Source organism: Alosa sapidissima, chromosome 9 (genome assembly GCF_018492685.1).
Source record: "Alosa sapidissima isolate fAloSap1 chromosome 9, fAloSap1.pri, whole genome shotgun sequence".
Classification (NCBI taxonomy): Eukaryota; Metazoa; Chordata; class Actinopteri; order Clupeiformes; family Clupeidae; genus Alosa; species Alosa sapidissima.
The window spans coordinates 17467208-17492387 of record NC_055965.1 but is presented as its reverse complement, the minus strand read 5'-3'; the positions used below and the strand labels follow the sequence as shown (position 1 = coordinate 17492387).

The 25180-nt window shown below is 41.2% G+C and overlaps 6 protein-coding genes across 7 annotated transcripts; 4 read left to right on the top strand and 2 right to left on the bottom strand.

Annotated features, from left to right (window-relative positions):
- The first annotated feature begins 1483 nt into the window (after positions 1–1483).
- On the top strand, positions 1484–2092 carry LOC121718643 (histone H1-like). Its single transcript, XM_042103731.1, has one exon. The coding sequence runs from the start codon at positions 1484–1486 to the stop codon at positions 2090–2092; it is 609 nt and encodes a 202-aa protein (XP_041959665.1).
- A 1358-nt stretch (positions 2093–3450) lies between these two features.
- LOC121718650 (histone H2A-like) lies at positions 3451–3974 on the top strand. The gene has a single exon (XM_042103741.1). It carries the CDS (start codon positions 3490–3492, stop codon positions 3925–3927), a length of 438 nt encoding a protein of 145 aa, XP_041959675.1. The 5' UTR covers positions 3451–3489; the 3' UTR covers positions 3928–3974.
- A 958-nt stretch (positions 3975–4932) lies between these two features.
- On the top strand, positions 4933–5590 carry LOC121718649 (histone H3-like). The gene has a single exon (XM_042103740.1). It carries the CDS (start codon positions 5022–5024, stop codon positions 5460–5462), a length of 441 nt encoding a protein of 146 aa, XP_041959674.1. The 5' UTR covers positions 4933–5021; the 3' UTR covers positions 5463–5590.
- Positions 5591–6233: 643 nt separating this feature from the next.
- Positions 6234–12790, bottom strand: LOC121718662 (histone H2B 1/2-like). 2 transcript variants are annotated; one of them, XM_042103755.1, is made up of 2 exons: positions 12775–12790; positions 6234–6598 (listed from the first exon to the last, which is right to left on the bottom strand). In XM_042103755.1, the coding sequence occupies exons 1-2, from the start codon at positions 12788–12790 to the stop codon at positions 6237–6239; spliced, it is 378 nt and encodes a 125-aa protein (XP_041959689.1). In that variant the 3' UTR covers positions 6234–6236. The 2 variants fall into 2 exon arrangements, with proteins under 2 accessions (XP_041959689.1, XP_041959688.1); XM_042103754.1 differs by lacking the exon at positions 12775–12790 and having other exon boundaries at positions 6234–6612.
- On the bottom strand, positions 7606–7928 carry LOC121718677 (histone H4). The gene has a single exon (XM_042103769.1). The coding sequence runs from the start codon at positions 7923–7925 to the stop codon at positions 7614–7616; it is 312 nt and encodes a 103-aa protein (XP_041959703.1). The 5' UTR covers positions 7926–7928; the 3' UTR covers positions 7606–7613.
- A 727-nt stretch (positions 12791–13517) lies between the features above and the next one.
- Positions 13518–23596, top strand: LOC121718578 (polyunsaturated fatty acid lipoxygenase ALOX15B-like). Its single transcript, XM_042103625.1, has 15 exons — positions 13518–13673; positions 14419–14578; positions 16352–16553; positions 18172–18253; positions 18337–18459; positions 18691–18794; positions 18911–19080; positions 19666–19809; positions 20631–20834; positions 21258–21344; positions 21534–21670; positions 22178–22299; positions 22476–22576; positions 22879–23049; positions 23372–23596. The coding sequence occupies exons 2-15, from the start codon at positions 14426–14428 to the stop codon at positions 23549–23551; spliced, it is 1980 nt and encodes a 659-aa protein (XP_041959559.1). The 5' UTR covers positions 13518–13673; positions 14419–14425; the 3' UTR covers positions 23552–23596.
- Positions 23597–25180: the final 1584 nt, after the last annotated feature.

Below are 25180 nucleotides of genomic sequence, written 5' to 3'. Positions count from 1 at the left end.
TATCATGTATACAGACCTTACTGTTCTGTAACTGACCCTAGGCAGATGGGTCAGGCCCTTGAGTCGTGGATCTGCTCGAGGTTTCTTTCTATATGTATCTCCAATTATAGGCAGTTTTTCCTCGCCCCTTCTTTTCTTTTCTCTCATTGTCTAACACTCTGTAAAGCGCCATAAACATGTGTAATATTTTTGCGCTCTATAAGTGAAATTAAATTGAAATTGAAAATATTGTACCAGTAGTTCTTCGGTAATGAAAGAGTTACTTTGGGTCCGCGAGAGATGGTACAAGATGTTATCTAAACCCGATTAATAGATTGCCTACTCATAATGACCAGAGACTCATATTGTTAATTTAATCTGACTATCATGAGGCTCCATGACTCTGTTAACACAGGGCATCTGAACACACAACACATTTTTTAATAACAATGTTGGTGTTTTTGTTTCAGTTCAGAACACCCATGTGTATTCCTGGCCAAAAATGGTCGGCCATTAGAAATGAATAGGTGAGAAATTGGTCAGTGTATAAAATTGACTCCAGTCACATACCTATTGATCAGATGGACAGTAGCCTATCTGTGCTTCTGTACATTCACACACATTCTCTCTCTCTCTCTCTCACTCACACACACACACACACACATATTGTATCAGGAGTTCTTCGCTAATGAAAGAGTTACTTTGGGTCCAGGAGAGATGGTACAAGATGTTATCTAAACCCGATAAATAGATTGCCTACTCATAATGAGCAGGCAAAATGCAACTGCGTAATGTCCTCCCCACAATCACTTACAGCATATGGGCAGTCCAAAGAATAGTCTATGCCAGTGTGTTAGAAACATATATTCTATTATAATTCATTCTTGGTCATATGTCTGCACAAGCAGCCTTAGCAAATATTGCCACACCACTTATGATTCCTATAACTTTGTGCTATAATTTAGTGGTGTATTCGTGTTGGTCAATTGTGTTTCGCAGTGTCCAAAAAGCTCCCGATTGGAAAGTGCACATTCGCAAAAAACACATTGTAACACGTAAAAGCAGTGACAGAGACTCATGTCTTGGTCTGTGGTACTTCTTTGTCGACGTATTGCGCGGTTTTACTATCATTATGTGCACGATTTCCTCACAAAACTAAGACTGACTGCAACCTCTCCATCTAGAGGTCCGACGTTCTCAGTTTGTTGCAAAAGTGATAAAGGGCAACCACAGGCCCCCATATATTCATTTTAACGAGTAGGCTATGCTCTTCACAACAGACATCGTCTTGTTTGTAAATGTCATGCCGATACTCATATTTCTTACAAAGAAGTATGTGAAGAAAACACAAGTGACTTCTTCGCCACAGAGAGGCCGGGACAGCTCTCACTCTGCTGAGTCTAAATGGTTCTCATGTGTATTATAAGTCCAGCCCACCGGCTATGGCTGTCATTCATTCTCTCCGGCCTCCCGAGTAGTCTGTACGTGAAATCTAAACGAAACAATGGCAGAAACAGCTCCAGCTGCGGCCCCAGCAAAGGCCCCTAAGAAAAAGGCGCCCCGACCCAAAAAAACTGGCCCAAGTGTGGGCGAGCTTGTCGTCAAGGCCATCTCTGCTTCCAAAGAAAAGAAAGGAGTTTCTCTGGCTGCACTGAAGAAAGCCCTGGCGGCTGGTGGATACGATGTGGAGAAGAACAACGCTCGTGTCAAACTGGCAATCAAGAGTTTGGTCACCAAGGGAACTCTGGTCCAGACTAAAGGGACCGGCGCGTCCGGCTCCTTCAAGCTGAACAAGAAACAAGCAGTGGAAAAGAAAAAGCCGGTAAAGAAGGCAGCTCCTAAAGCCAAGAAGCCTGCAGCGAAGAAACCTGCCGCAGCAAAGAAGCCCAAGAAGGCAGCAGCCAAGAAGCCTGCAGCCGCCAAAAAGTCTCCGAAGAAAGCAGCCAAGAAGCCCGCCACACCGAAAAAGGCAACGAAGAGCCCGAAGAAAGCCAAGAAGCCCGCTGCACCCAAGAAGGCAGCGAAGAGCCCCAAGAAAGCAAAGGCAGCGAAACCCAAGGTGGCTAAGCCTAAAGCTGCCAAACCCAAAAAGGCTGCACCTAAGAAGAAGTAAATGTTGCGCACATTCTTATGGTCTATTACACCATGTGTACAGAAAGGCTCTTTTAAGAGCCACCCAAATGCTCTCTGAAAGCTTTTATTCCACCAGTGCCTGCTGGTAGGCAAAACATATTCTGTTTGCAAATACACATTCATACTCTATTTGCATTTGCGCACTATAGCTCACAAAACCTCTACTGCGTCATAGATTAAAAGCAGCCTTAGCAAATATTGCCACACCACATATGTTTCCCATAACTTTGTACTATAATTTAGACCTACAGTATGTGGTATGTATCCGTGTGTTTCGTGTTGGTCAATTGTGTTTCGCAGAAAAAACTCCCGATTGGAAAGTACACATTCGCAAAATCCACATTGTAACACGTAAAAGCAGTGACAGAGACTCATGTTTTGGTCTAAGGTACTTCTTTGTCGACGTATTGCGCGGCCTCTACTGCATCATAGATCAAATGAATTAGTCCACAAGCTAGTCGAGAGGGACATTTTAACAAAAGCGAGTGGTATTACGTAGTGTGTAGGCAATTCACTAATGCAACACAAGTACTAGTTAACTGGCTCAATTTACCCCAGCCTTAGTGGCTCATCTAATCCCACAACCGCCATCTTGAAAGAACATGCTTCTCACAACAAGCCAAGGGTAACATTCATGATTTTGTTCAGCCCTCACATCATAGCTGAAGACGGAACCAATTAAGGTGTAAGTAATGCATCTGAATGTTGTTCTAGTTACGTTTTCTCTAAAACACCCTAACTCTGGACATGAATGGAGGCCACTTGGAGAGCAAAACATATTACACATTTTTCGGTTTACCACATTTGCTATGTGCTGTACCTTTCCACAGATTGTAAGGAATGTTTCCCTCTTCCTTAAAAAGCTGTCACATGATAAAATGTGTTTCCCAGAAAAAGGGGTGGCTCATCTTGCCCCTATGCCTAATGGGTTGTGTATACAATTTTAAAATAAATTATATTGGGTAATTTATTACGGTAACACAACATGATTTCTACCTAATGTAACAGGTGCAACCAAACTTGAAACAAAGTATCCAAAACCTTGCAATACAACAATGTCAGCTTGTTACATTGTAATAGCCAGTATCTGTGACAAATGATGTCAGGAAGCCTCGTTGGTTTACTGCGTATTAAGTTGAACTTCTGTAAACTTCGCTGTCACTTTACGTGGGATATTACTTTTCTGCTATGACATGTGGTAACTTTTTTTGTGATTGAGCTGATGGTCTAAAAGTAAGGTGGAAGTGTTATACGCGCCAAATAGATTTTGAAATGACGTCACGTCACGCAACAAACTACACGTTGATTGGCTCTCACTCTTGTGTTGTTAGCCACTGAGGCACGGAGTAGCACCGCGCCGGTGTGGTATAACTACACATGCCTTGCCCCCTCTCACTATTTGAGTATTTGGACGAACTCTCAACATCTACTAAAAAAATGAGCGGAAGAGGCAAAACCGGCGGCAAGGCCAGAGCAAAGGCCAAGACTCGTTCATCCAGAGCTGGACTTCAGTTCCCCGTGGGCCGTGTGCACAGACTGCTGCGTAAAGGCAATTATGCTCAGCGTGTTGGCGCCGGTGCACCGGTCTACTTGGCTGCTGTGCTCGAGTATCTGACTGCTGAAATTCTGGAGTTGGCTGGCAACGCTGCCCGTGACAACAAGAAGACCCGTATTATTCCTCGCCATTTGCAGCTGGCTGTACGCAACGACGAAGAGTTGAACAAACTGCTCGGCGGAGTGACCATCGCTCAGGGTGGTGTACTGCCCAACATCCAGGCTGTACTGCTACCGAAGAAGACTGAGAAGTCCAAGTAAACCTGCTCCTTCTAAGTCTCTGAAACAAAGGCTCTTTTAAGGGCCACCCAAATACCCATTAAAAAAAAATCATTCCAAGATGCTTTCGCCATTGACCTGTTTTCTGTGACGTCAAAATATTTACTCACACCCCCCATACACATGTATAAAGTTTTTCTGCCAATACCTGACCACCCTTCCCACAAAATGTCAAGAAGTAGGCGGCCTATCTGTCTGGTTGAAGAATGTAAACTTATTTTATTTATCACTCCGGACTGTTAATAATGAAGATGTTTCTCTGGCCTTGTAGTTCAAGGTGATGACGCAGTCATGTAATTGCATTATCTCCATGATGTATGAAAAATAAGGCATATCAGAGGTAGTTTGGTGTTTACTGTTGATAAACAAGCAGTTATTTGTAGGCTTTAACGTAGCAAATACAAGCTATACCTTAAGTCATTATTTTGGTTTGTACATGACTACCAATTCAAGTCAATTGTTTGTTTCTATAACAGCCTATATGCACTGACCGATGGAATGTTTCAGTATATTTATTTTAAGCATCATTTAAATGAAGAGGTTTTATCAAAGTCCTTTTAGGCAAGTCACTCCACTCTGCGGCCATATAGCAACGCTTTTTGAGCACTCATCGGGCATCCTATTCAGCAGAAATGCGCGTGCGCAAGGCTTCACGACACCAATCTTGCTCCAGTGGCAAGTTCACAACAAATGATTGGGAAGATGTCTTCACAACAGAACATATGATTGGCTCAATGTATTCACATCACACCACAAGATTGGCTCAATGTTTTCACATGTCGACGTTTGTCGAGGAAGGGGTGGGATATGTGTAGACAACGGCCATACTGGCGTTACAAACTAGCCCCATGCATTTCTATGGAGGATTTTTTGAGCGCTGTGTCTCCTCATTAGAAAGTCTCTGGTTTTATGAATAGTCCATCAACACAATGACATAGGCCATTACGGGGGTGGGCTTTGTATTTTGAATTTCACGCGGCACTCGGAAGACCAATCAGCGGAGACCAACAACCTGACGTACACAGGGGGAGGCTGAGACCGTAGGCCTTATATACCCAAGTTCCGCAATCGTGTTCATGCTGTTCAATTCCGAAGAATACGTAGCAATGGCCAGAACCAAGCAAACTGCCCGCAAGTCCACCGGAGGCAAGGCTCCGAGGAAGCAGCTCGCCACCAAAGCTGCGCGTAAAAGCGCACCTGCCACCGGTGGCGTGAAGAAGCCTCACCGGTACAGGCCTGGAACCGTGGCTCTGAGAGAAATCCGTCGTTACCAGAAGTCCACTGAGCTGCTGATCCGCAAGTTGCCCTTCCAGCGTCTGGTCAGGGAAATCGCCCAGGATTTCAAGACCGATCTGCGCTTCCAGAGCTCTGCTGTCATGGCTCTTCAGGAGGCTAGCGAGGCCTATCTGGTAGGTCTGTTCGAGGACACCAATCTGTGCGCCATCCACGCCAAAAGAGTCACTATCATGCCCAAGGACATCCAGCTGGCTCGTCGTATCCGTGGGGAGCGTGCTTAAGTGATTTGAAGTCAGGAACCGAATATTCAAAGGCTCTTTTAAGAGCCACCCAAACATGAAAAAAAGCTGGTTTCCAATGTCTTGGTTTAATTGGTTTTTGGTTAATCTTACTATTCTTTGACATATCTGCATGGCTCTGTACGTTCTAATAAGTAGGTGTCGCATATTTATTGCTAAATGTAATGGCAACCGGTGCAAAAGATCAATGCTAGCAAGTTAAACATCTATACGCTCATGTGATCCCGCGCTTGTCGAGTTTTAGAGCCACCCATGGGGACATTTTTGCCATGACTACGAGATTAAACTCAACATTTCGGGAAGAAAGGTCAACTTTAATCTCGACACTCCGTATTTATTGACATTCGAAACTAGTTAGTAGGCAAATACACAAAATGAGACCACATCACAGCTGCAGCCTTCCTTGACGCACCTTCCTTTTAACCAACTGACGCAGCCGTGGAGAAAGATCAACGGTAAATAAAAAGGTAGGTTGCATACAGTGCAAAAAGAGTAGGATAGAAATTCTACCTAATCCACATTTGATTGCTCAGCCGAAAACTTAACTGCTCTCTTAAAAACAAATGTCCATATCTGGACACAGATGTTTTAATAACACAACTTGTGTTTTAACACATTCGTTGTAAGCTTTATTTCAGGTAATATCTAATGAAAATCAATGCAGTGTAGTCAGTGTTTATATTGGAATTACTTTTAAAGAGAACGTGGGTGGCTCTTAAAAGAGCCTTTGGGTTAAAGCGCGCTCAACATCCAGCTTTACTTGGAGCTGGTATACTTGGTGACGGCCTTGGTTCCCTCGGACACGGCATGCTTGGCCAGCTCACCGGGAAGAAGCAGACGCACTGCGGTCTGGATCTCCCTAGAAGAGATGGTGGAGCGTTTGTTGTAGTGAGCCAAGCGGGAAGCCTCTCCAGCAATACGCTCGAAGATGTCGTTCACGAAGGAGTTCATAATGCCCATGGCCTTGGAAGAGATACCGGTGTCAGGATGGACTTGCTTCAAGACTTTGTACACGTAGATGGCGTAGCTCTCCTTCCTGGTCTTTCTGCGCTTCTTGCCGCCCTTGCTGGCGGTCTTTGTCACGGCTTTCTTGGAGCCCTTTTTAGGCGCAGGCTTGGCTGGATCAGGCATGTTGATGTCTCGACTGTCTGTTCGATAATCTGACTTGTCCTCAAGTTACCCGGTATATGTCTCAAGTTTTATGCAAATAGAGGACTGCGTCACTTCACACCCACGGCCAGAATTCCCTCCGAAATCAAATACCCAGACACGGTTGGTCGTTTTGAACCGAAGGGGCAGAATCTAGAAGGTTAGTACCACCCACAGACCATCGGTTTACACCACCTTCTTTTGTTTCTTTTCCCTCACTTTTCTTCTGAATGAAAGGAATTCTTCGAAATGTATGGCAAATACCAAGTCCCAAAAAAATCATTAAGCGTTACATATCACAATTACATGTTTTCTCGACGGTAAAAAAAGAAAAAAACTGTTCTCTACTGCACTGTTTTTACTGCCATTGTTTTGATAGACATTTTACAGTATAAAAAACAAGGCTTCTACAGCATTGTGCAAAGGGAAATTACAAGTGAACAGTAAAATATAGGAAACACTCCTTTACTGTAAAAGTAACTCTTTCTACATCTCTTTCTTTCATACATCCCGACGTTCCTGTCTGTCAAACCTGACAGATTATTAAAACCCTAGTTATGACACCAACTTGGATAAGGCTTTGTAATGGCACACGCGACTTTTGAGCATGTATTTTATTTTGTTTGATCATTTGTGAACCCTGAGTGTATCTGATGTCGTTCTATAGCGCAGCCATGGGTCGCACTTTATGATAGATTATTATAACAACTGTTCTGGCGCTTCTTGGTTGTTTTGGAATGATTTTCATATGAATACATGGCTTTCTCTTGACTACCATGGGATGATGATTGCACTATAAGCATATCATGAGATCGTAAATGCCCCAGTCTCGGTCGTGTGATATTGTTGTCAGGCAACTGCATGGAAGTGGACTAGCCTTTCCATAATTCAGATTACCCTATAAATACAGGAAGACAACCTTTTATGAGGAGTTGGGTGGCTCTTAAAAGAGCCTTTATGTATACGTTGAGAGAGATCTGATCTTTAACCACCAAAACCGTACAATGTACGACCCTGGCGTTTCAGAGCATAGACGACGTCCATGGCGGTCACAGTCTTTCTCTTGGCGTGCTCGGTGTAGGTGACGGCATCACGAATCACGTTCTCCAGGAAAACCTTCAGCACACCACGGGTCTCCTCGTAGATGAGACCAGAGATACGCTTCACACCACCACGGCGGGCCAGACGCCTGATTGCAGGCTTGGTGATCCCCTGGATGTTATCACGAAGGACTTTGCGGTGACGCTTTGCGCCACCTTTTCCAAGACCCTTTCCTCCTTTGCCTCTGCCAGACATCTTCCCGACTTATTGAGAATGAGAGTTGCACGAATATGAAGTGGCAATGACTCGCAACTCGTTCTAGTTTCCACAGAGAGGACCTTGTTGAAAACTACTAAGCACTGCCCCTTCTTTCTCCCTCCTTTTTATGACCAAAAAAACCGCCCACATCTTACTTGCATCTGAGCTTCACCCCACCTCACAGCGAAACAAAGTAGATCACGCATTTCCCGAAAGGTACTTTGATACGAATGTCTTTCGTACGTTGTTCGTTGGTAAGAGTGTAGCCAGAGACGTTCTAATGAGAAGACACAGCACTCAAAAAACCCTCTATAGAAATGGGTTCGTTTGTAACGCAAATACATTGAGCCAATCATGTGGTGTGTTGTGAAGACATCGTGCCAATCATGTGTTGTGATCTCGCTGCTGGAGCAAGGTTGGTGTCGAAGCCTTACGCACGCGCATTTCTGCCGAAATAGATGCCCGACAAGTGCCCAAAAAGCGTTGCAATATGGCCGCCGAGTGGAGGGACTTGCCTAAAAGGACTTTGCTGTAACCTACAGCAATCTTTAGACATCTCTGTTGCATATGCAACTAATGTGGTACAATATCACTGTTTTGGTTCGCCAGTGATTTTATATGAGTTGGCTAATTAGGAAAATAATTTCTGTAAATGTTTCACACAAATAATACAATTTGCAAGTATTTGGAAATAATTATAATCTTATTCTCTTATTTCTTGCTTTCCCCCCACCATCTTCTACAATGTTTAATGTGGGGGGTTTCTTTTATGTTTAATACTACGGAGTGTCTATTTACACCCCTGGTACAAATAGCCTTGGCCACACAGCTGAGCTATTCACACCCTATGACATAATAACAAAAAGACGTTGCTCACGTGAACAAAAACATGGTGGACATTTGTTTTTTCATCAGCAGAAAGTGAAGAATTCTGAAAGGTTTCGGCACTAATATCTATTCAGATTAAGTTTTAGATCGAAAAGTTGTGTTTTGTTTTCATAATCTTGGTTCAGTGAACACATACAACCGTCAGTTTGTTAGTTAACAGAAATTTCGTGAATATGATGCTCAGGCCTATAAACTATAAGTTTACCTGCAAACACCATCAAGTTGTGGAAGTAGATAGTACAGTGGTTACAGACATGATTTAGCATGTAGGTGACCGGGGTTTGATTCCTGCATGATGCATTTTGGCAGAGGAAGTGCGCATGTTCACCAACATCTCTGGAGAGAAGGCACGCAATTTGAACAAGAAATCGGTTCTCAAACGGAAGTTTTGATTGCAACAATTAGCTAGTTCACGCACCAGGGTGTAAATAGCATCCACTTCTAACTATACATTGATGCAAACAGCATACCTTATTCAGAGTGTCTATTACACATGTTGCTTTTTTATTATTACATTGTTTGATCAATATGCCAGAATAAATGCATAGGGGTGCAAAATTGTGCACCGTGGTACGAATAGCAGACATTGATATTTGTACCAGACGGGGTACTAATTGAACACATTGCTGTGTGCACCGGGGTACGAATAGCATACATTGATATTTGTACCAGACGGGGTACTAATAGAACACATTGCTGTGTGCACCGGGGTACGAATAGCATACATTGATATTCGTACCAGACGGGGTACTAATTGAACACATTGCTGTGTGCACCGGGGTACGAATAGCATACATTGATATTCGTACCAGACGGGGTACTAATTGAACACATTGCTGTGTGCACCGGGGTACGAATAGCATACATTGATATTCGTACCAGACGGGGTACTAATTGAACACATTGCTGTGTGCACTGGGGTACAAATATAATTCACTTCTAATTGCACCAGGGTACGAATAGCATGACACAAAATGCCTAATTAAATGAGGCCGCAGGTAAATCAGCTGTGAAAATTTCTACTTTTTATCATCGTATGCTATTAATACATTCATCCATGGTGAAGTAGCGTGAATGATACTGGAGGCGATATTGAGCAATGTTTTGTGTGTGTGTGTGTGTAGCTAAAAGCCATCTTTCCTAGTTCTGTAGAAATGTGTGCAATACTCTGAAGTAAACTTTTCATAGAAATACTAAAATGTGCAGGTATAACTTTGAAAATAATCCTTTGAGATGTAGAGGCTCACAAGATCAGTGAATACGGACAAAGTGAGGGGGTCCAGTGGAGGCACCAGTACTATGCATAACTAATAGGAAACTGCAACTCATGCATCTCACATACACACAATGTCCAACACACACACAAACACACACACAAACTATTCAGCACAAATACAGTCACCTAATGCCACTTTTTTAGTCAGATTGTTTTTGTTCTTTTTTTTATTTTTTTTTTTTCGCATGGCCAAATTTCCGTTAAGGATTCACGGGACACTGAAAGACCGGGGTGCACGAAACTTGGTGGGCATGTAGCTCCACAAGAATAGCATGGAACCATTGTTTTTCATTTTGATCTGTAGCCCCCCTGCTGGACTGGACCCCCCGAATGGAGGGTAGGGACACAGTTTTCTGTGAATATCTCGAGAACCGTAGGGTTTAGGAGGACCACCTTTTTTTTGTATGTCGATCTTAAGGGGCCATGTCAACCCATTCCATAACCACTCATTTCATGTATAGTGCCACCTAGTTAAAAACGAAAAAGTAAAAATGAGGTGTTGTAATCGCAGGTATCTGTAACCTAACGTGGTCAAAAGTGCATGAAATTGAAAGTGTAGGATCATTATGACACCCTCTGAATGCATGGCAAGTTTCGTGGACTTTCGTTCATGGGGGGCCATACAATAGATTAATTTATGTATACATTTAGTGACCGTACACCAACAGAGATATGTACGCATGCATGCACATGCACACCCACGGGCACACCCACAGGCACATGCACGCACGCACACACACACACACATACACACACACACACATATAAACACGCACACATGCACACAGTTCAAGAATTTCTCAGAATTATGAACAGGCAAGATGGGGGTGGGGTTGTATAAAATGTATTTTACATATGAAATCTATGAAGTAATCATGTTTTGGTTAGTACTTGGATAAGAAACCTCCTTGGAAGAGTAGGTTCCTGCTGGAAGTGATGTTGGTGGCTGGCCAATAGGTGGCACTCTTCCCTGTGGCCAGAAGCCACCAAACAAATATCAATCCCGATGTCCTATTGCAGTGACAGGGACACTGTACTGCAGATGTTTTCCTTTGCATGAATGTTAAATTGAGGTCCTGACTCACCAAGGTTGTTAAAGATGCCATGGCACTTATTGCAAAGAGTAGGTGGTTCCCTGATTTGCTTTATTTATGTACACATACATAAAGACACACAGACATAAACACACACACACACACAAAGACACGTAAACACCCACACACTACACATGCACACACACATACATGCACACACACGACACGCACAAACACGCACATAAACACATGAACACACAGACACACCTACATACACAAACACAAGCACACAAGCACACACACACACACACACACACACACAAAAAAAAAACACACACACACAAAACACATATACACAAAAACAACCACACACTCTGCACACACTCAATTACAAACACACAAAAAAGGAACAAAGTAGGAAGTGAGCACAATTTGACAAGCGTGACTTATATTTGTAGAAAAAATGTGCTGGACTGGGCGCTGTCATATTTTGTACCACTCTGCGGTACATCTAGTTATTCTATTTGCTGTATTAAAATGTTTATGTAACTGCAGATTGCATGTTGGCATGCATCCCATATTGTTGGTTGTGTGAATGTGTGTCACACACACACATGCGCAGTGCAGAGGAAAGTGTCTCTAGATACAGGCATGCAGATCCTCAAGATGCCTGACATTCATAAGAAGTCTCAGATGTCTGACTCAGTCTCGGGGAAAAAAAACAAGTGAAAATATCATGTTACATTTCCTTGTTTGAAAGCTTCAGGCAGATATTTGTCAATGCCAGTGTCAATTTATGCATATGGAACGTTTATTAGCAATGGCAGTTTGCCAAAGTGCTGTTCATTCAAGGAGAAATTCTGTGATTTTTCACATAGCTCTCCGTTTCTTGAGATCACGGAGTGAAAAAACAGGTTTTACCGAGCTACCCAGATTTACATGGTAGATATTGGGAACATGTATGTTCCCAGGGCCCTGTGTTCCCCAGTTAGATGGTCCTATGTTCCCAGGGCCCTGTGTTCCCCAGTTAGATGGTCCTATGTTCCCAGGACATTATGTTTGTATGTACAGTATGCTTTATAAATGACATGATGGATTTGTGTTCTTTGTACTCATTCCAATGCTGGTTTTCATATCATCATCATCATCATCATCAACAACAACAACTTTTATTGCCAGACTCAAGGTCCATTCAGAAGACACAAACATGACATACCTACAATATACAATTAAAAGATAACCATATACAGAAATGTAAAAACAAAACAACAACACTGCATTTCTATAAAATACACTTTAAAAAGTGTTTCCATAGTGATGATTATCATTATGGCACTAATCTAGGATTTGCCAGCAACATAACAATGTTGTTCTGGGAGACGTTCAGGCGACAAATTAATTTGTAGATTTGCAGACTCCTCAATAATGGCTGGAAGGTGCTGACCCCTGCATTACAAAACAAGTCACTTTCACTAGTGCACCTGGGTTTCTTGAGTTGTATCCTTGTGCAGTCATCATAAGCAACCTTAAGGTTCTGCATGTCTTTTTAAACTTAGTCCATAAGGGAGCAGAATACAAAGGAGTGCAATATGCTTTAAACAGGCTCATTTTGATGTCATTCGTGCTCATGCAGAATTTTCTTTCCAACATGTTAGCTTGGGCATATAATTTGTGACGCTGCCTGTATATATCCTCATCATCAGATAACTGATCTGTAAGGTAGTGATTCAGATATTCTGTCTGGAAAACAAAGATCTTTGTCCCCTTTTTGTCCTACATATCAAGACAGCACTCTTTTTGGCATTAAACATCACATCATATTTCTTCAGAGCAGATATTCAGTAGCTGCTGAAAGCCAGCACTGCTGGGAGAGAAAATGGCCAGATCATCAGCATGAAATTATTTACCAAGGTGTTACCCATCAATTCCATAATAATTAGATCCTTCCTATCAGACAAATTTCTAATATTGCACAGGCACATTTACTGTATATGCCAATTGTATTTCAACTGTAAGTGTTTTATTTGACCCAAAACACCAAAGATGCACTTAACAATTCCCCAGTGGGACAGCCCTACACCCTTACAAACTTAGAAGGAACACTCATCAAAGAAAGTCTGTGAGTCCTTTTTTCAATATAAAATTGAACTGGGGATCATGGACCCTGGGAATATAGTGCCCTGGGAACATAGGACCCTGAGAATAGAACCCTGGGAACATAGAACCCTGGGAATATAGGACTTTGGGAACATAGGAAGGTGGTGTTATCTTGGCATGGACACCATCCTGTATGTAAATGGCACTATAAGGAAGTTAAAATCCTCCCATCCAGTTGACTAGGTTTTCCCTTATCCTCCCCTTGGGCCAGTAGTGTGTTTCCTTGTGTGCTTCCCTGCAGGTGTGCTCTTGTGTGCAGGTGTACTTGTAGTATAAAATCAAGGTTACTCATCCCCTCCTTGCAGATGTTTGTCTCAGAGTCCTGCTCGTAAGCCAGAGCTGTTTTGTGAGAGAGCTAGTCGCACCAACTCTGCTGTTCAGAATATTTTGGTAAGCATTAGTGGCCAGCATTTCCTCTGTTGTTTGTCTTCTTACTGTAAATAATAATAATGATATTCATAATAATTTAGTATACATTTACTATTGCAATAATAACTGTGTATAATATTAATAATTTAGTACATTTAGTTCAACATTATTCAACATTCTCCACCCTCTTGTTGCATTTACACCATGGGCGTAACAACTAGGAGCTTCTCTACAGCTAGACTCTGTTGATAGTTGGATATAATGGTTTGGCCTGATACAGGAGCAGTGCCATATGGAGGCTTCACTGACCTGGTGTTCTTTAAATTCACTGTACTGTAGATACCTCAGTGACAAGGAAAACTTGGTTTGTGTTTGTGGGCGACTTGAATTTGACCTTAATAACAGTAAAGGAGGGTGGAGTAGAAATAGACTTGTTATTGTTGTAGCTTAGTGAAACAACTCATTTGTAATTTCATAGAGTTTGACCTAATTGATCTTGATAGTGAGAACAATTTTGAGTTTTATATGGAATTAATTCATTGACAATTCATGTACCGGTAATTGTAAATCCAGTATGCAATTTGGTCATGCTTTGTATGTTCTGCAATTTAGTGTACAAAGTAACAATGGAATCCTCACTTCAGTTCTCCTTGTCAGTAAGAATGGTCTTCCTTATTCAGTGGCCACATCTGTGACAGTAATCAAATGACCATTATTTTATTGTATAAAAAACATTACTTAATTAATAATGTCCATTACTTTTCAGAATAACCATGGTGATCTACACAGTGAAGACATACACAGGAAATTGGGCCTTTGCAGGCACAATGAGCTATATCTCCATTCAACTTCAAGGTCTCAAGGACGAGAGCAATGAAATATGTGTAGATAGGAGCCTTTTCTCTGCGCCCTGTTATCAAGGATCAGTAAGTGCACTCATTTAAAGTGCCCATATTATGACTATTTTTCAACAAGTTAAAATAGGTCTATGAGTTCCAGAAAACATATTTCTGAAGTTGTTTGCTGGAAATAGCTTGTAGGAAAAGATTCTTACCTACCTCTATTACCCTCTGTTTTAGTCTCTTTCAGAGTGTGCTGTTTCTGCTGCTCATTACATATTTATGAGCTGCTGCTCATTTGCTCACGCCCTACCAAACTTGTAATCTCCATCACACATATTTTTTTCGCATTGGATTGTTTTGTAAACAGCTTTGTAAACTAGGCACAGATGTTCACTGTGTGGTTGCCAGTAGTTATGAGAAAGATAAAAAAAACATATATAGGCATCCCTTTAAGGCATACTATGCAGTTTCAGGTATTTTTGGCGACTCTAGAGCTCCTCCTAGAGTCACGATATATTTATGTTTTACTTTGCCGTTGTAAATAGTCTACTTCTCATGGTTTGTTCCCCCTGTACACAATGACAATGCTTTTGTTGTGGAGGTGAGGGGCAAGCAACAGGCAAAAACTATCTTCAAAGAGCTATATCTACTGACAAGGTAGTGTTTCACGAATCTTGCGAGATGTCTCTTGAAGTTGCATTGCTGGTTTTCTCGTTATGGACGCAGCTACAGTATGCTCTGTGGCTATGCTAGGCGAACGATTAAAAAGTTTGTTTAACATCAAACTGGCTTTGAGAAGTTATATTAAGGTGAACATATTGTATAGTGTATCTTTAAGGAGATGAGAAATCTATTCATTTCTACACCGAAAATTACTGAATACATTTACATGAAAATTAGAGAAAAAGTAGGCATGTTCAGTATGTTCCTGAATTGGCAAAGTGCTGCATTGTGTACAAAAGGATTATATCTGCATGTACTTTTCTGTTTTTTTTTGTTTGTTTGTTTGTTTGTTTTTTTAAGATTTACAAACAGCAGTATACACTGACATTTTGGTGGGTCATCTTATTTAAATGTGTGCCACTATTGTTTACTAATCAGTCTGTAACCTATTACATTTCAAAAGTAATCATCACCACCCTTATTGCAGGAAGTTGTTATCAACTGCTGATTGACTTCCTGGTTAACTGTCCAATGCATCTTCTCTGAATATAATTTATTGTCTAGTTGACTTTTTGAATATCAGACCATTACTTTTCATGGAAAATATGTGTATGAACATTGTATGGCGGGATGATAAACAAAGGTTGGAATTGATTATGTGGAATTAATTATGTATGTATGATTTGTGTTATAAATATATTATGTATATTATTAATTATGTATGTATGATTTGCATTATAAATATATTATATATACATTATATAACATGATGTATATCTACAGCATCGTAATACAAGAGATTCAAGCAGGTGCTATAGCTGGTTTGCAATATCTTCCGTAGATATGTGGGCATCACATCAAAACAGTTGTTTCTTCACATTATTTTGTTATTTAGGTCAATGTTTGATGTTTTAAAGGGGAAATGTCTCATTATTTTGGCTGTGAGCGCAGCCACGCGACACTCTCACAATGACTTGCATTGTATTTAATACTGCAGTATCATGTGGTACATGGTGGCACTAGGTTTTTTGCATGCTAACTTCAGTGGATACCTGGACAACATGGAGCACAGGCATTTTTGACATCACATCAAACCCGTCGTGTATAAATATCTGCCACATAGCCTCTTTAAAAACAAACAAAACAACTCCAGTGCTTTACAATCTTAAAATCGCTTTTCATATGTCTTTACAGGAACAGACATTCGAGGTACAGTGTAAAGAGGCCCTGGGGGAGCTCATACTTGTCAAACTCCATTCCAAGCCATTTTTGGGTCTTAACAACCAGTGGTTTTGCGATAAGATCGTGATTACAACGCCTGAAGGGGATGAGATTTTGTTTCCATGCTACCGCTGGCTGGCCTGTAATGAGAGTCTTGATCTAAGACCTGCCAAAGGTAGGCACTAGGGGCAGACTTCACAATTACTGTTGTACTTGAGAGTTCAATGGTGATGTCTTGTAAATGTACCGCACACGCACGCACACACACACACACACACACACACACACACACACACACACACACACACACACACACACACACACACACACACACACACACACACATACTGCAGACAAATTCCTTTTGCACATAGCCAGCATGGTTGGGAAATTATTCAAATGACTTAATTTCATTGTTAATACAGTATTTATTTGAATAGCAGCTCCTGCAAGCATAAACATTTTGAATTTTATTTACAGTAAAGGTAGTTTATCCACATCCATTGTTTGCTGGCTGCTGTTTATTGTCAGTTTGTAAAGTTTAGGCAAAGCAGAAGAAACATTAGGAATCTCTCTGATTAATGTGATTGGTTAGGCTGGAGCTGGACCAATGATTTCAAAGTTTACTTTAAGTCTACGCCAGTCACCATGCTATTGTTGTAAATGATTCTCAATTGCTTGGGACCAGATATTGATCTGAGTTTGGCTTACCAGGCTACCTTGAAGGTGGCTCGGCCAATTTTTCCAGATACCAGAAGGCGCAGTGCCATGGCAAAACACAATTATTAGGAGAGGTCTCCCCAATTAAGTATTTATTGTCCGTCTTATGTCACAAAGTTATGAATGTTATACTTATATGACCATACGACACGAGTGGGAGTGGGGTTGGTAACAGTGGGCTGCAGGGTGAGAGAGGTGATGCTACACCCACACCGAATGCAGTGTTTCAAGTGGACATCTTCGATGGCTGGTAGTTGGATATAAATGCCGTTCTTGGGCTTTCCTGAACAGAAAAGTGGTGTTTAGAGACCATGTCAAGTCCTCGGCAAAGTGGACTAGGATTGCACAATTCTGGGAATTTTGCAGAGTTGTAAAATTTCCATGACAATTAACGAGCATGTATGGGAATTAATGGAAATAAACAGGAATTAATAATAATATACTGGAAATGTGTAATATTACAAGATTACAACACCTTGCAGCATAATATTAAAACAACGTGATTTAATTCAAATTCACTGCGGAAGATGCAGAACTTTTGAAGCTTGTCCTCAGTATCTCAGTTCTAGCCAGTGGCGTAGGTTTGTATGGGGATGCGTGTCCCTACCAATATTTTAGCAAACTCATTCGTATTATGTGTGTTGTGAAGTTGTAGCCTCATCATTTTGATGTATTCTGCAGGAAAACCAGTTTAGACATGCTATCATTTGATTGGCTGAAACCAAGGAGGATTTATCTGACACTCACATGAAAGTGTCAAAGCAACTTAGATAGATAGATAGATAGATAGATAGATAGATAGATAGATAGATAGATAGATAGATATTGTAGATACTTTATTGATCCCCAAGGAACAGAGGGGGCACCAACATGTAGTCAATAAATCAGATTGGCTTTACTGCAAACTGCTTTGAAATCGATTGCAACACATTCCACTCAAATAGCTATAGGAGGCTACAATTTTATTTTTTATTTGCTAACAATAACTGTCTAGCATCATGTAATTTCCTGTTTCCATTTCCAAAGCTGTGTCCCTACCAGGCTCTGGACTGACATATCCTGTTCTATTTCAGCTTTGCTTGTGTTCCAGGACACCAACAAAGTAGCCCAAGAACAAAGGAGGAAGCAGCTAGAAAATCGACAGGATACATATAGGTTTGGGGACAACACACCAAATATCTTGATTAAATTATGTTAAATTCAATATTTTCCCAACTGTCTGCATATTCCTCCCACAGGTGGCATGTGTACGATGAGGACATGCCCCGCATTACCAACTTTGATTCTCCCTTTGCTCTGCCTGCTGAACTCCAGTTCTCTTTCACAAAGGAAATTGAGATTTTCTACACAGGAGGAAAACAGTAAGTAATTTGGAAGAAAGAAAGAAAGAAAGAAGGAAAGAAAGAAAAAAAGAAAGAAAGAAAGAAAGAAGGAAAGAAAGAAAGACAAAAACTCCCGTGCTGTTCAAAATATAATTTAATTTCTATGAAAGTCCTGGTAAACAAGCCAATATATGTTTACAGTTTCTAACTTTTACCTATTTGTACCTTACATTCTTTTTAATGGTCGGTCTACCAATTCTTTGTGTTTAGGTTAGCTCTTCTGCAGCTAAATGGATTAGCTCGTTGCAGAGATTCGTGGAAGAGCATTAAAGAACTTGATGCCCTCATTTGCGGAATTACAAATGAAACCTTGGGTACTTATCTTAAACAAGCGCTTCAATGAGCTGTACAGAATTTCTGTAGTTAAATAACAAGTACTACTGACCTGTCTATCAGAGCATATGTTCTTCTGACTTGGCATCATTTGCAGATTATGTTAGAAAGAACTGGGATAAGGACGAGTTCTTTGGCTACCAGTTCCTGAATGGCCTAAACCCCATGATGATCCAGCGCTGCTCAAAGCTGCCCAAGAACTTCCCCGTCACAGAGGAGGTGGTCAAAGGTCTTCTTGGAAAAAGCACTTTAGAGGCGGAAATAAAAGTAGGCATTAGAGTCACTCAACGGTCTAGCAGGAGAAGTCCTTCATGGATTCACTTTTACACAGATGCATGCATGCTGTCCAAAATAACTTAAAGGTGCCATGTGTAATGTCCGCCAAAAAATCAATTCATACTCCACATTCCATAAAAGATGGGGGCAGTATACCTCCAGAAAGTGAGTTGGTCTACCCTAGAGTAACAACCGAGACACATGTATTGCAGTTTGGCTGGCTGTTATGTTGCCCGCATACCGCCTCCCATGGCCGAAACTGGTATTATGACACCTGTCGGGCTGTGGCTAGTAATTTAGCATGCTAATTCAGGTTGATATCTCTTCAGCACTATACCTTGTCATTTTTTTAATGACATCATCATCCTTATTTCTGCTCCTTCTTATGATGCGTGTAGCTCATTTTTTTGGATATTTTTACCTCAATTCTTACACATGGCACCTTTAAAATACAGTACTGACATACATTTTCTGATTTAATGTGTACTACTTGGTTTTCAAGCTTGTGATTTTAAATAATAATAAAACATTGTCTATTTGTTGTTTTTTCTCCTTAACTAAACCTAATCCATCCAGAAAGGAAACATATTCCTGTGTGACTACAAGATGCTGGATGGAGTCATAGGAAATGTGGTGAACGGTGAACAGCAGTTTCTCACCGCTCCTCTGGTGCTGCTTCACCTCGACCATCACGGCCTGATGCTGCCCATCGCCATACAGGTAAACACACCTGAACAACACTAAGATCTGAAGAGGTGAACAGTGAACAGGAGGAGGTATCGTATGTGCACCACAATGCTAATCAAGCTTTAAATATAGGGGAGCCTTTACATCTTAGATTCCTTCTTCTCCACCTGACCAGCCTCAAGGAAATGGGTAACCTCTCTGAGCTGGGTGCTCTGGGATCTCTGGCTTCTGGTTTGCCTTTTTTTCTACATTTACATTACCGTAATTTCCCAACTATTGGCCAAGGTTTACACATTGAGGTTAATACACGGGGGCAGTTAATAATATGGTTTTAATATGTTTTTGGTGTTGTTTTTAACTTGCATAAAACAGTACCCTGTGGCTTATACACTATGCGGCTAATACACAGGAAATTACTGTATTCATTTAGACACTTTTTCCAAACAACAACATTTGTATGTCAATTATATTACAAAGGCATTGTTACATTGTCCCCAGAGCAGGGTTCAGGGTTAAGTGCCTTGCTCAAGGGCACACCGGTGGAAGCTGGGAATTGAACCCACAACTTTTCTGGCTACTGCATGCTAGCCCAGCTCCTTAACCACGATGCTACCACCGGCCCAACATATTCTATTGGGGAGCCTAGGATTAGGGGTGGGGTTTGGTCAGGAACGTATACCATCTCTACGCGTCAGCTAAATACCACAACCATAAATACAGCAATGAGGCGGAAAATGGCAATTTTACCGAAGGCCAGCCATCCCTTAACTTCGGCTAAATGGTAGGCACTGGCCATATTATGCACATTCAGAGTACTGGTGTAGCAGTTCTACATGTCTGGCATTTCTCCACAGTTAGGGCAAACACCTGGACCTGAGAACCCCATCTTCCTGCCTACCGACTCCAAGCATGACTGGCTGCTGGCTAAGATCTGTGTACGGGCCGCGGAGTACTGCGTGCAAGAGGTCGACTTCCACCTGCTGAGAACTCACGTGCTGGCTGAGGTGTTCACCTTGGCAACGTTGCGGTGCCTCCCCTCCATACACCCCCTTTACAAGGTATGGAAGGATGACTTGTCCCACAATTAAAACAAACACAGTGTATTTGTGGTCCATGTACTTCACAGCTATTTGATTTTCATTTTGAAATGGTTAGATTCAAATTTATTGTCAATGTGCAGAGTAGGCTACAAGTACAGAGACAATGAAATGCAAATGGTGACACCACAATCGGAAAACGACTTGTTTCCTGTTTTTGGTTTTGAAATTGTAATGGAGAAATGGCCTGTTATCTGTTATTTGTAATGAAAATACAAATGAAAGGTGGAACATGATGTGTTATCTGATTTTATATGCTATAACATACAGTGACCTCATGTGACACAAACTGTTGCTGATCTAGTTAAACTCTCTAAATTATTTTAATGGGATGATATAGACATCAAAGTGTAATGACCAGCTGTTCACTTTTTCCCCTTGTAGCTCCTCATTCCCCATACTCGTTACACACTCCACATCAATATCATGGCACGAAATCTGCTGATTACCGAGGAGGGAGTCTTTGTGAGGGTAAACATACAACATAGTACAAATATACTGTGTCTGACTAGTTTGTAGATATGCACCATGTATTTTCAACTTCACTGTGAACTGTTTTGTCCTATAGCCACATTTAGTTGTTTTATGCCATACCATTTGTGGTATCACTATAATATTCAACTTCATTACTGATTATAATGTGATGTGACCTTGGATAAGTTGCTGAGGCGTGGAACCTCCTCCCTGACCTACAGCTCCCTCTGTCTGCCTGAGAACATCTCTGAGAGAGGCCTGGAGGACGTCCCCAACTACTACTACAGAGATGATGGCATACAACTGTGGAACATCATCTACAGGTACGTGTAATGGCTGCCAGCTGGTGTGTAGCTGCAGTATGTGCATTGTGTGAACCTCCGTCCTGTCGCATTAAGGGGGCTTCACATTGTACGCGCAAGCGGTAGCGCTGCGCTGTGAAATCCATTATTGTCAACGGCTTGTGCACACAAGAACTGGCCTGCCACTGCGCTGAGCAAAGCACAACAAAACCCCTTCAAGGGGGCTTCACATTGTGCACAGCATGCACTGCGCTCACCGCAAGGTTGCTCTTGGTTGAGGAAATGTCCCGCAGATTTGTGTTGTGGTTGCCGCCAGGCTCGGCGCAAAAGACCTATGATTTACAGTGTGCCGCGGTCACCATGGTGGTTTAGCAACCTCACAGCTAAATTTTGTAGAAACGGATATTGTGGGGTCGAGTCTAGTCAAGGGCAGGGCTGAGCCATGGGGGTCAACAAAACACAGAGTACATACATTTACTACTATAAGTAGTGCAGTAGATGCAAATTTGGTCATGTGGTCATCTGCAGGTATGTAACAGGAGTCTTGCAACATTACTACACATCTGATGAGCATGTGCAGAAGGACACAGAACTGCAGAGCTGGATCAGAGAGATTTTCACCAATGGATTCCTGGGAAGGAGCAACACAGGTGTGATTATTTCTTCACAATGTGTTGATTTGTAGAACTAAACTAAAAGGAATTAAACTATTTTTTTCTAGCATGATCATGCCTGGCTAAAGCACTTTACTCTGTTCTGATGTCCGACAGATGTGATCTTGTCCTTGCGGGTTATTAATTCACATGTCTGTCTTTATTTCTCTTAGGAATACCTGAGTCTTTTCAGAGAATGGAAGATCTCCTCAAGTTTGTTACCATGGTGATCTTCACTGTATCAGCCCAGCATGCTGCTCTCAACAATGGACAGGTAATTTATTATAAAGGTCTGAGAATCAATTTGGCTCAGATTATAAAATAAACACTTTTTTTTCAGCTGGCCGTTGGTGGGTGGTTCCCCAACAAAGCCCCTCTCCAAAGGAAAAATGCCAGACCATTGTTGGATGTTGTCTCTATTATGTCTACCATGACGCTTTGTAAGAAAAATTACAATCAGCATAGAGGCCACAATGGGAAAGGCCTTCTTTAAGATAATGATCTATTGTAGTTCTTTTCTTTTGTCATCCTAGGTTCTTTGATCTTGTCTAAATTGATCTAAATTGCCCCATGCAGTTTGACTTTGGTGGCTGGATGCCCAACTACCCCACTGCTCTCAGAAAGCCCCCTCCCAAAGAGAAAGGCCAAACCACGATGGACACTATCCTGGAAACCTTACCTAATGTGAGCACAACAGTAAATAGCATGGCTATCCTGAAAGTGCTCAGCATAAATTCAACAGACCATGTGAGTGTGTGCATCATCTTTTAAGAAAACAACAAATAATACAGTAATATAACACACAATCTAAATGCCTTTTGTCTACCATTATTATTAGTGTTGATTTAATACTGCCCTCTGAAGTGCCAAGCTGTAAGGTTACTTAAGAAATAAACAGGTTTTGGGTTTGCATCACCCAATACATGCAATTACAGTACAAATGACATTTCAAACAAGGGCAGAGAAAATATCCAAAATAAGCATTTAAGTATTTATTTTACTTCACTTTGGCTATCTGAGTCTGTAATTTTCAATATCAATACACATAGTGATCACATTCTCTCTGCAGTACCCTCTTGGATGTTTTCCAGAAGAACTGTTTGACGAGGAAGTTCCTTGCCGTTGCATCAAAGATTTTCAGGAGTGGCTAAAGTTGTTGTCTGGTCGAATTGAGGATCGCAACAAGACGCTGAAGCATCCCTACACTTATCTAAACCCCAAAAATGTGGACAACAGTGTGACACTTTAACCCTTCTTTACTTTTGTCTTTTCTATTAATAATCTTGGCAATGAAAATAAAAAATAAACCAAGGAACAACTAAAAAATAGGAAAACAAATGATTAACACTGAAACTCCCCTTCCCCTTTATTCCTTGTGTTATAGGGGCAAATTCTCCCATGTGTCTAAGGGTGCATGTGAAAAAAATGTGCAACTAAGCCCTTTTCAGCCTGAGCATGTTCTGGCACATTCCCTTGACTTAAGTCATGTTTGTACACTGGAGGCAGTTCCGTGCTTCAGGAGCAGTTACTCCATAATTTCTAATGTAAACAACTCTTGCACAAATTCTGCCACTGAGTTACATGCTTTTGCAGCTAAGCACTTCTGAGGGCTGCATTAAGGTTGAGCGCCACTACAAGGTGGAACAGCATATTGCTTGATGTCGACAGTAAACCGAGTTGTAATTACATGTAGGTTACAAAGAATGTTACAAATTAACATTACAGTATCAAATTCGGTGCATAATGTGCTGATTTGGGCTTTATGTTTTTTCACATTACAGTGTCATACAGTAGGTAGGGCTGTAACGATACACCAACCTCACGATTCAGTTTGTATCACGATTTTTGACCCACGGTTCGATACAAACCTCAACTTTTTATTATTATTTTTTGGATGGGGGGGGGGGGGGGGGGGGGGGGGGTGTTAGACATTTTATTAAATAACATTTCAATAGCCTACCTTGAAACACCAGATGATTAGAATATAACATATAGTATAATGCATCTGTACTATTTAATATCCTGATATAAAAAAGAGAGTACTGCATTGGACTGTTCACAGGCCTTCCTAAAAAGACTATCAAACAGCTTCAGGTGATACAAAATGCAGCAGCTAGGATTCTCACAAATACTAAAAGAGCTGACTACATTACTCAAATTCTTCTTCAAATGTGTACATTATTACTTGTTTACAACTTTTATTTTCTTATGATCTTTACCTTTTGAAGTATTCTTTGACTATATTGCCCTTCTGTGCTTTTATTTGTTAACTGTTTGCTTTTGTTTATGTAAAGCACATTGAATGACCTCTGTGTATGAAATGCGCTATATAAATAAACTTGACTTAAGGCATGTTGCTGTGAAAAAAGATGCCAATTATGTATTAAGTATGATTATCATACATAGTGTGGGCCGTGTTATTTGGCTGAGGGGCCCCATTCAGATATCAGGGGTGAATACATAGCCCATGGTATGATGGAGGGGCCTATTAAGACATATCAAATAACATAAACCATGCCATTTGACTAAGGGGCTCAATTAAGACATATCACATAACATAAGCTATGTTATTTGATTAAGGGGCCCTATTCAGATGGGAGAACATAGTAGAGACTTCATGCAGAGACTTGAGCTTCAGGCATACCTGTGAGAGTAACAATCTAAGGGTTATTGTTTTTGAACTGAACATACGTTATAACTTACATGTGTAAATAAAGGTAACTGAGTTACTCCATCTGTTTGACAGTTATTATTGGCTAGGTCATTCAAATAGCACTGGCTTGGCATGAAGCTGGCAGCTACTGTGGAATGTGTCTAATTGGGAAGAGGCAGATGGTGATGAAGCTTGAGGAGGGAGAGAGAGAAGGCAGAATGGGAC

Excerpts from the sequence above, each read along its gene's own strand:
- LOC121718643 (XM_042103731.1), top strand. The coding sequence starts at position 1,484 with ATGGCAGAAACAGCTCCAGCTGCGGCCCCAGCAAAGGCCCCTAAGAAA.
- LOC121718650 (XM_042103741.1), top strand. The coding sequence starts at position 3,490 with ATGCCTTGCCCCCTCTCACTATTTGAGTATTTGGACGAACTCTCAACA.
- LOC121718649 (XM_042103740.1), top strand. The coding sequence starts at position 5,022 with ATGCTGTTCAATTCCGAAGAATACGTAGCAATGGCCAGAACCAAGCAA.
- LOC121718677 (XM_042103769.1), bottom strand. The coding sequence starts at position 7,925 with ATGTCTGGCAGAGGCAAAGGAGGAAAGGGTCTTGGAAAAGGTGGCGCA.
- LOC121718578 (XM_042103625.1), top strand. The coding sequence starts at position 14,426 with ATGGTGATCTACACAGTGAAGACATACACAGGAAATTGGGCCTTTGCA. Across the intron at positions 21,671-22,177 it reads CTGTGGAACATCATCTACAG|GTATGTAACAGGAGTCTTGC; the intron begins GTACGTGTAATG and ends GGTCATCTGCAG. Across the intron at positions 23,050-23,371 it reads GCATAAATTCAACAGACCAT|TACCCTCTTGGATGTTTTCC; the intron begins GTGAGTGTGTGC and ends TTCTCTCTGCAG.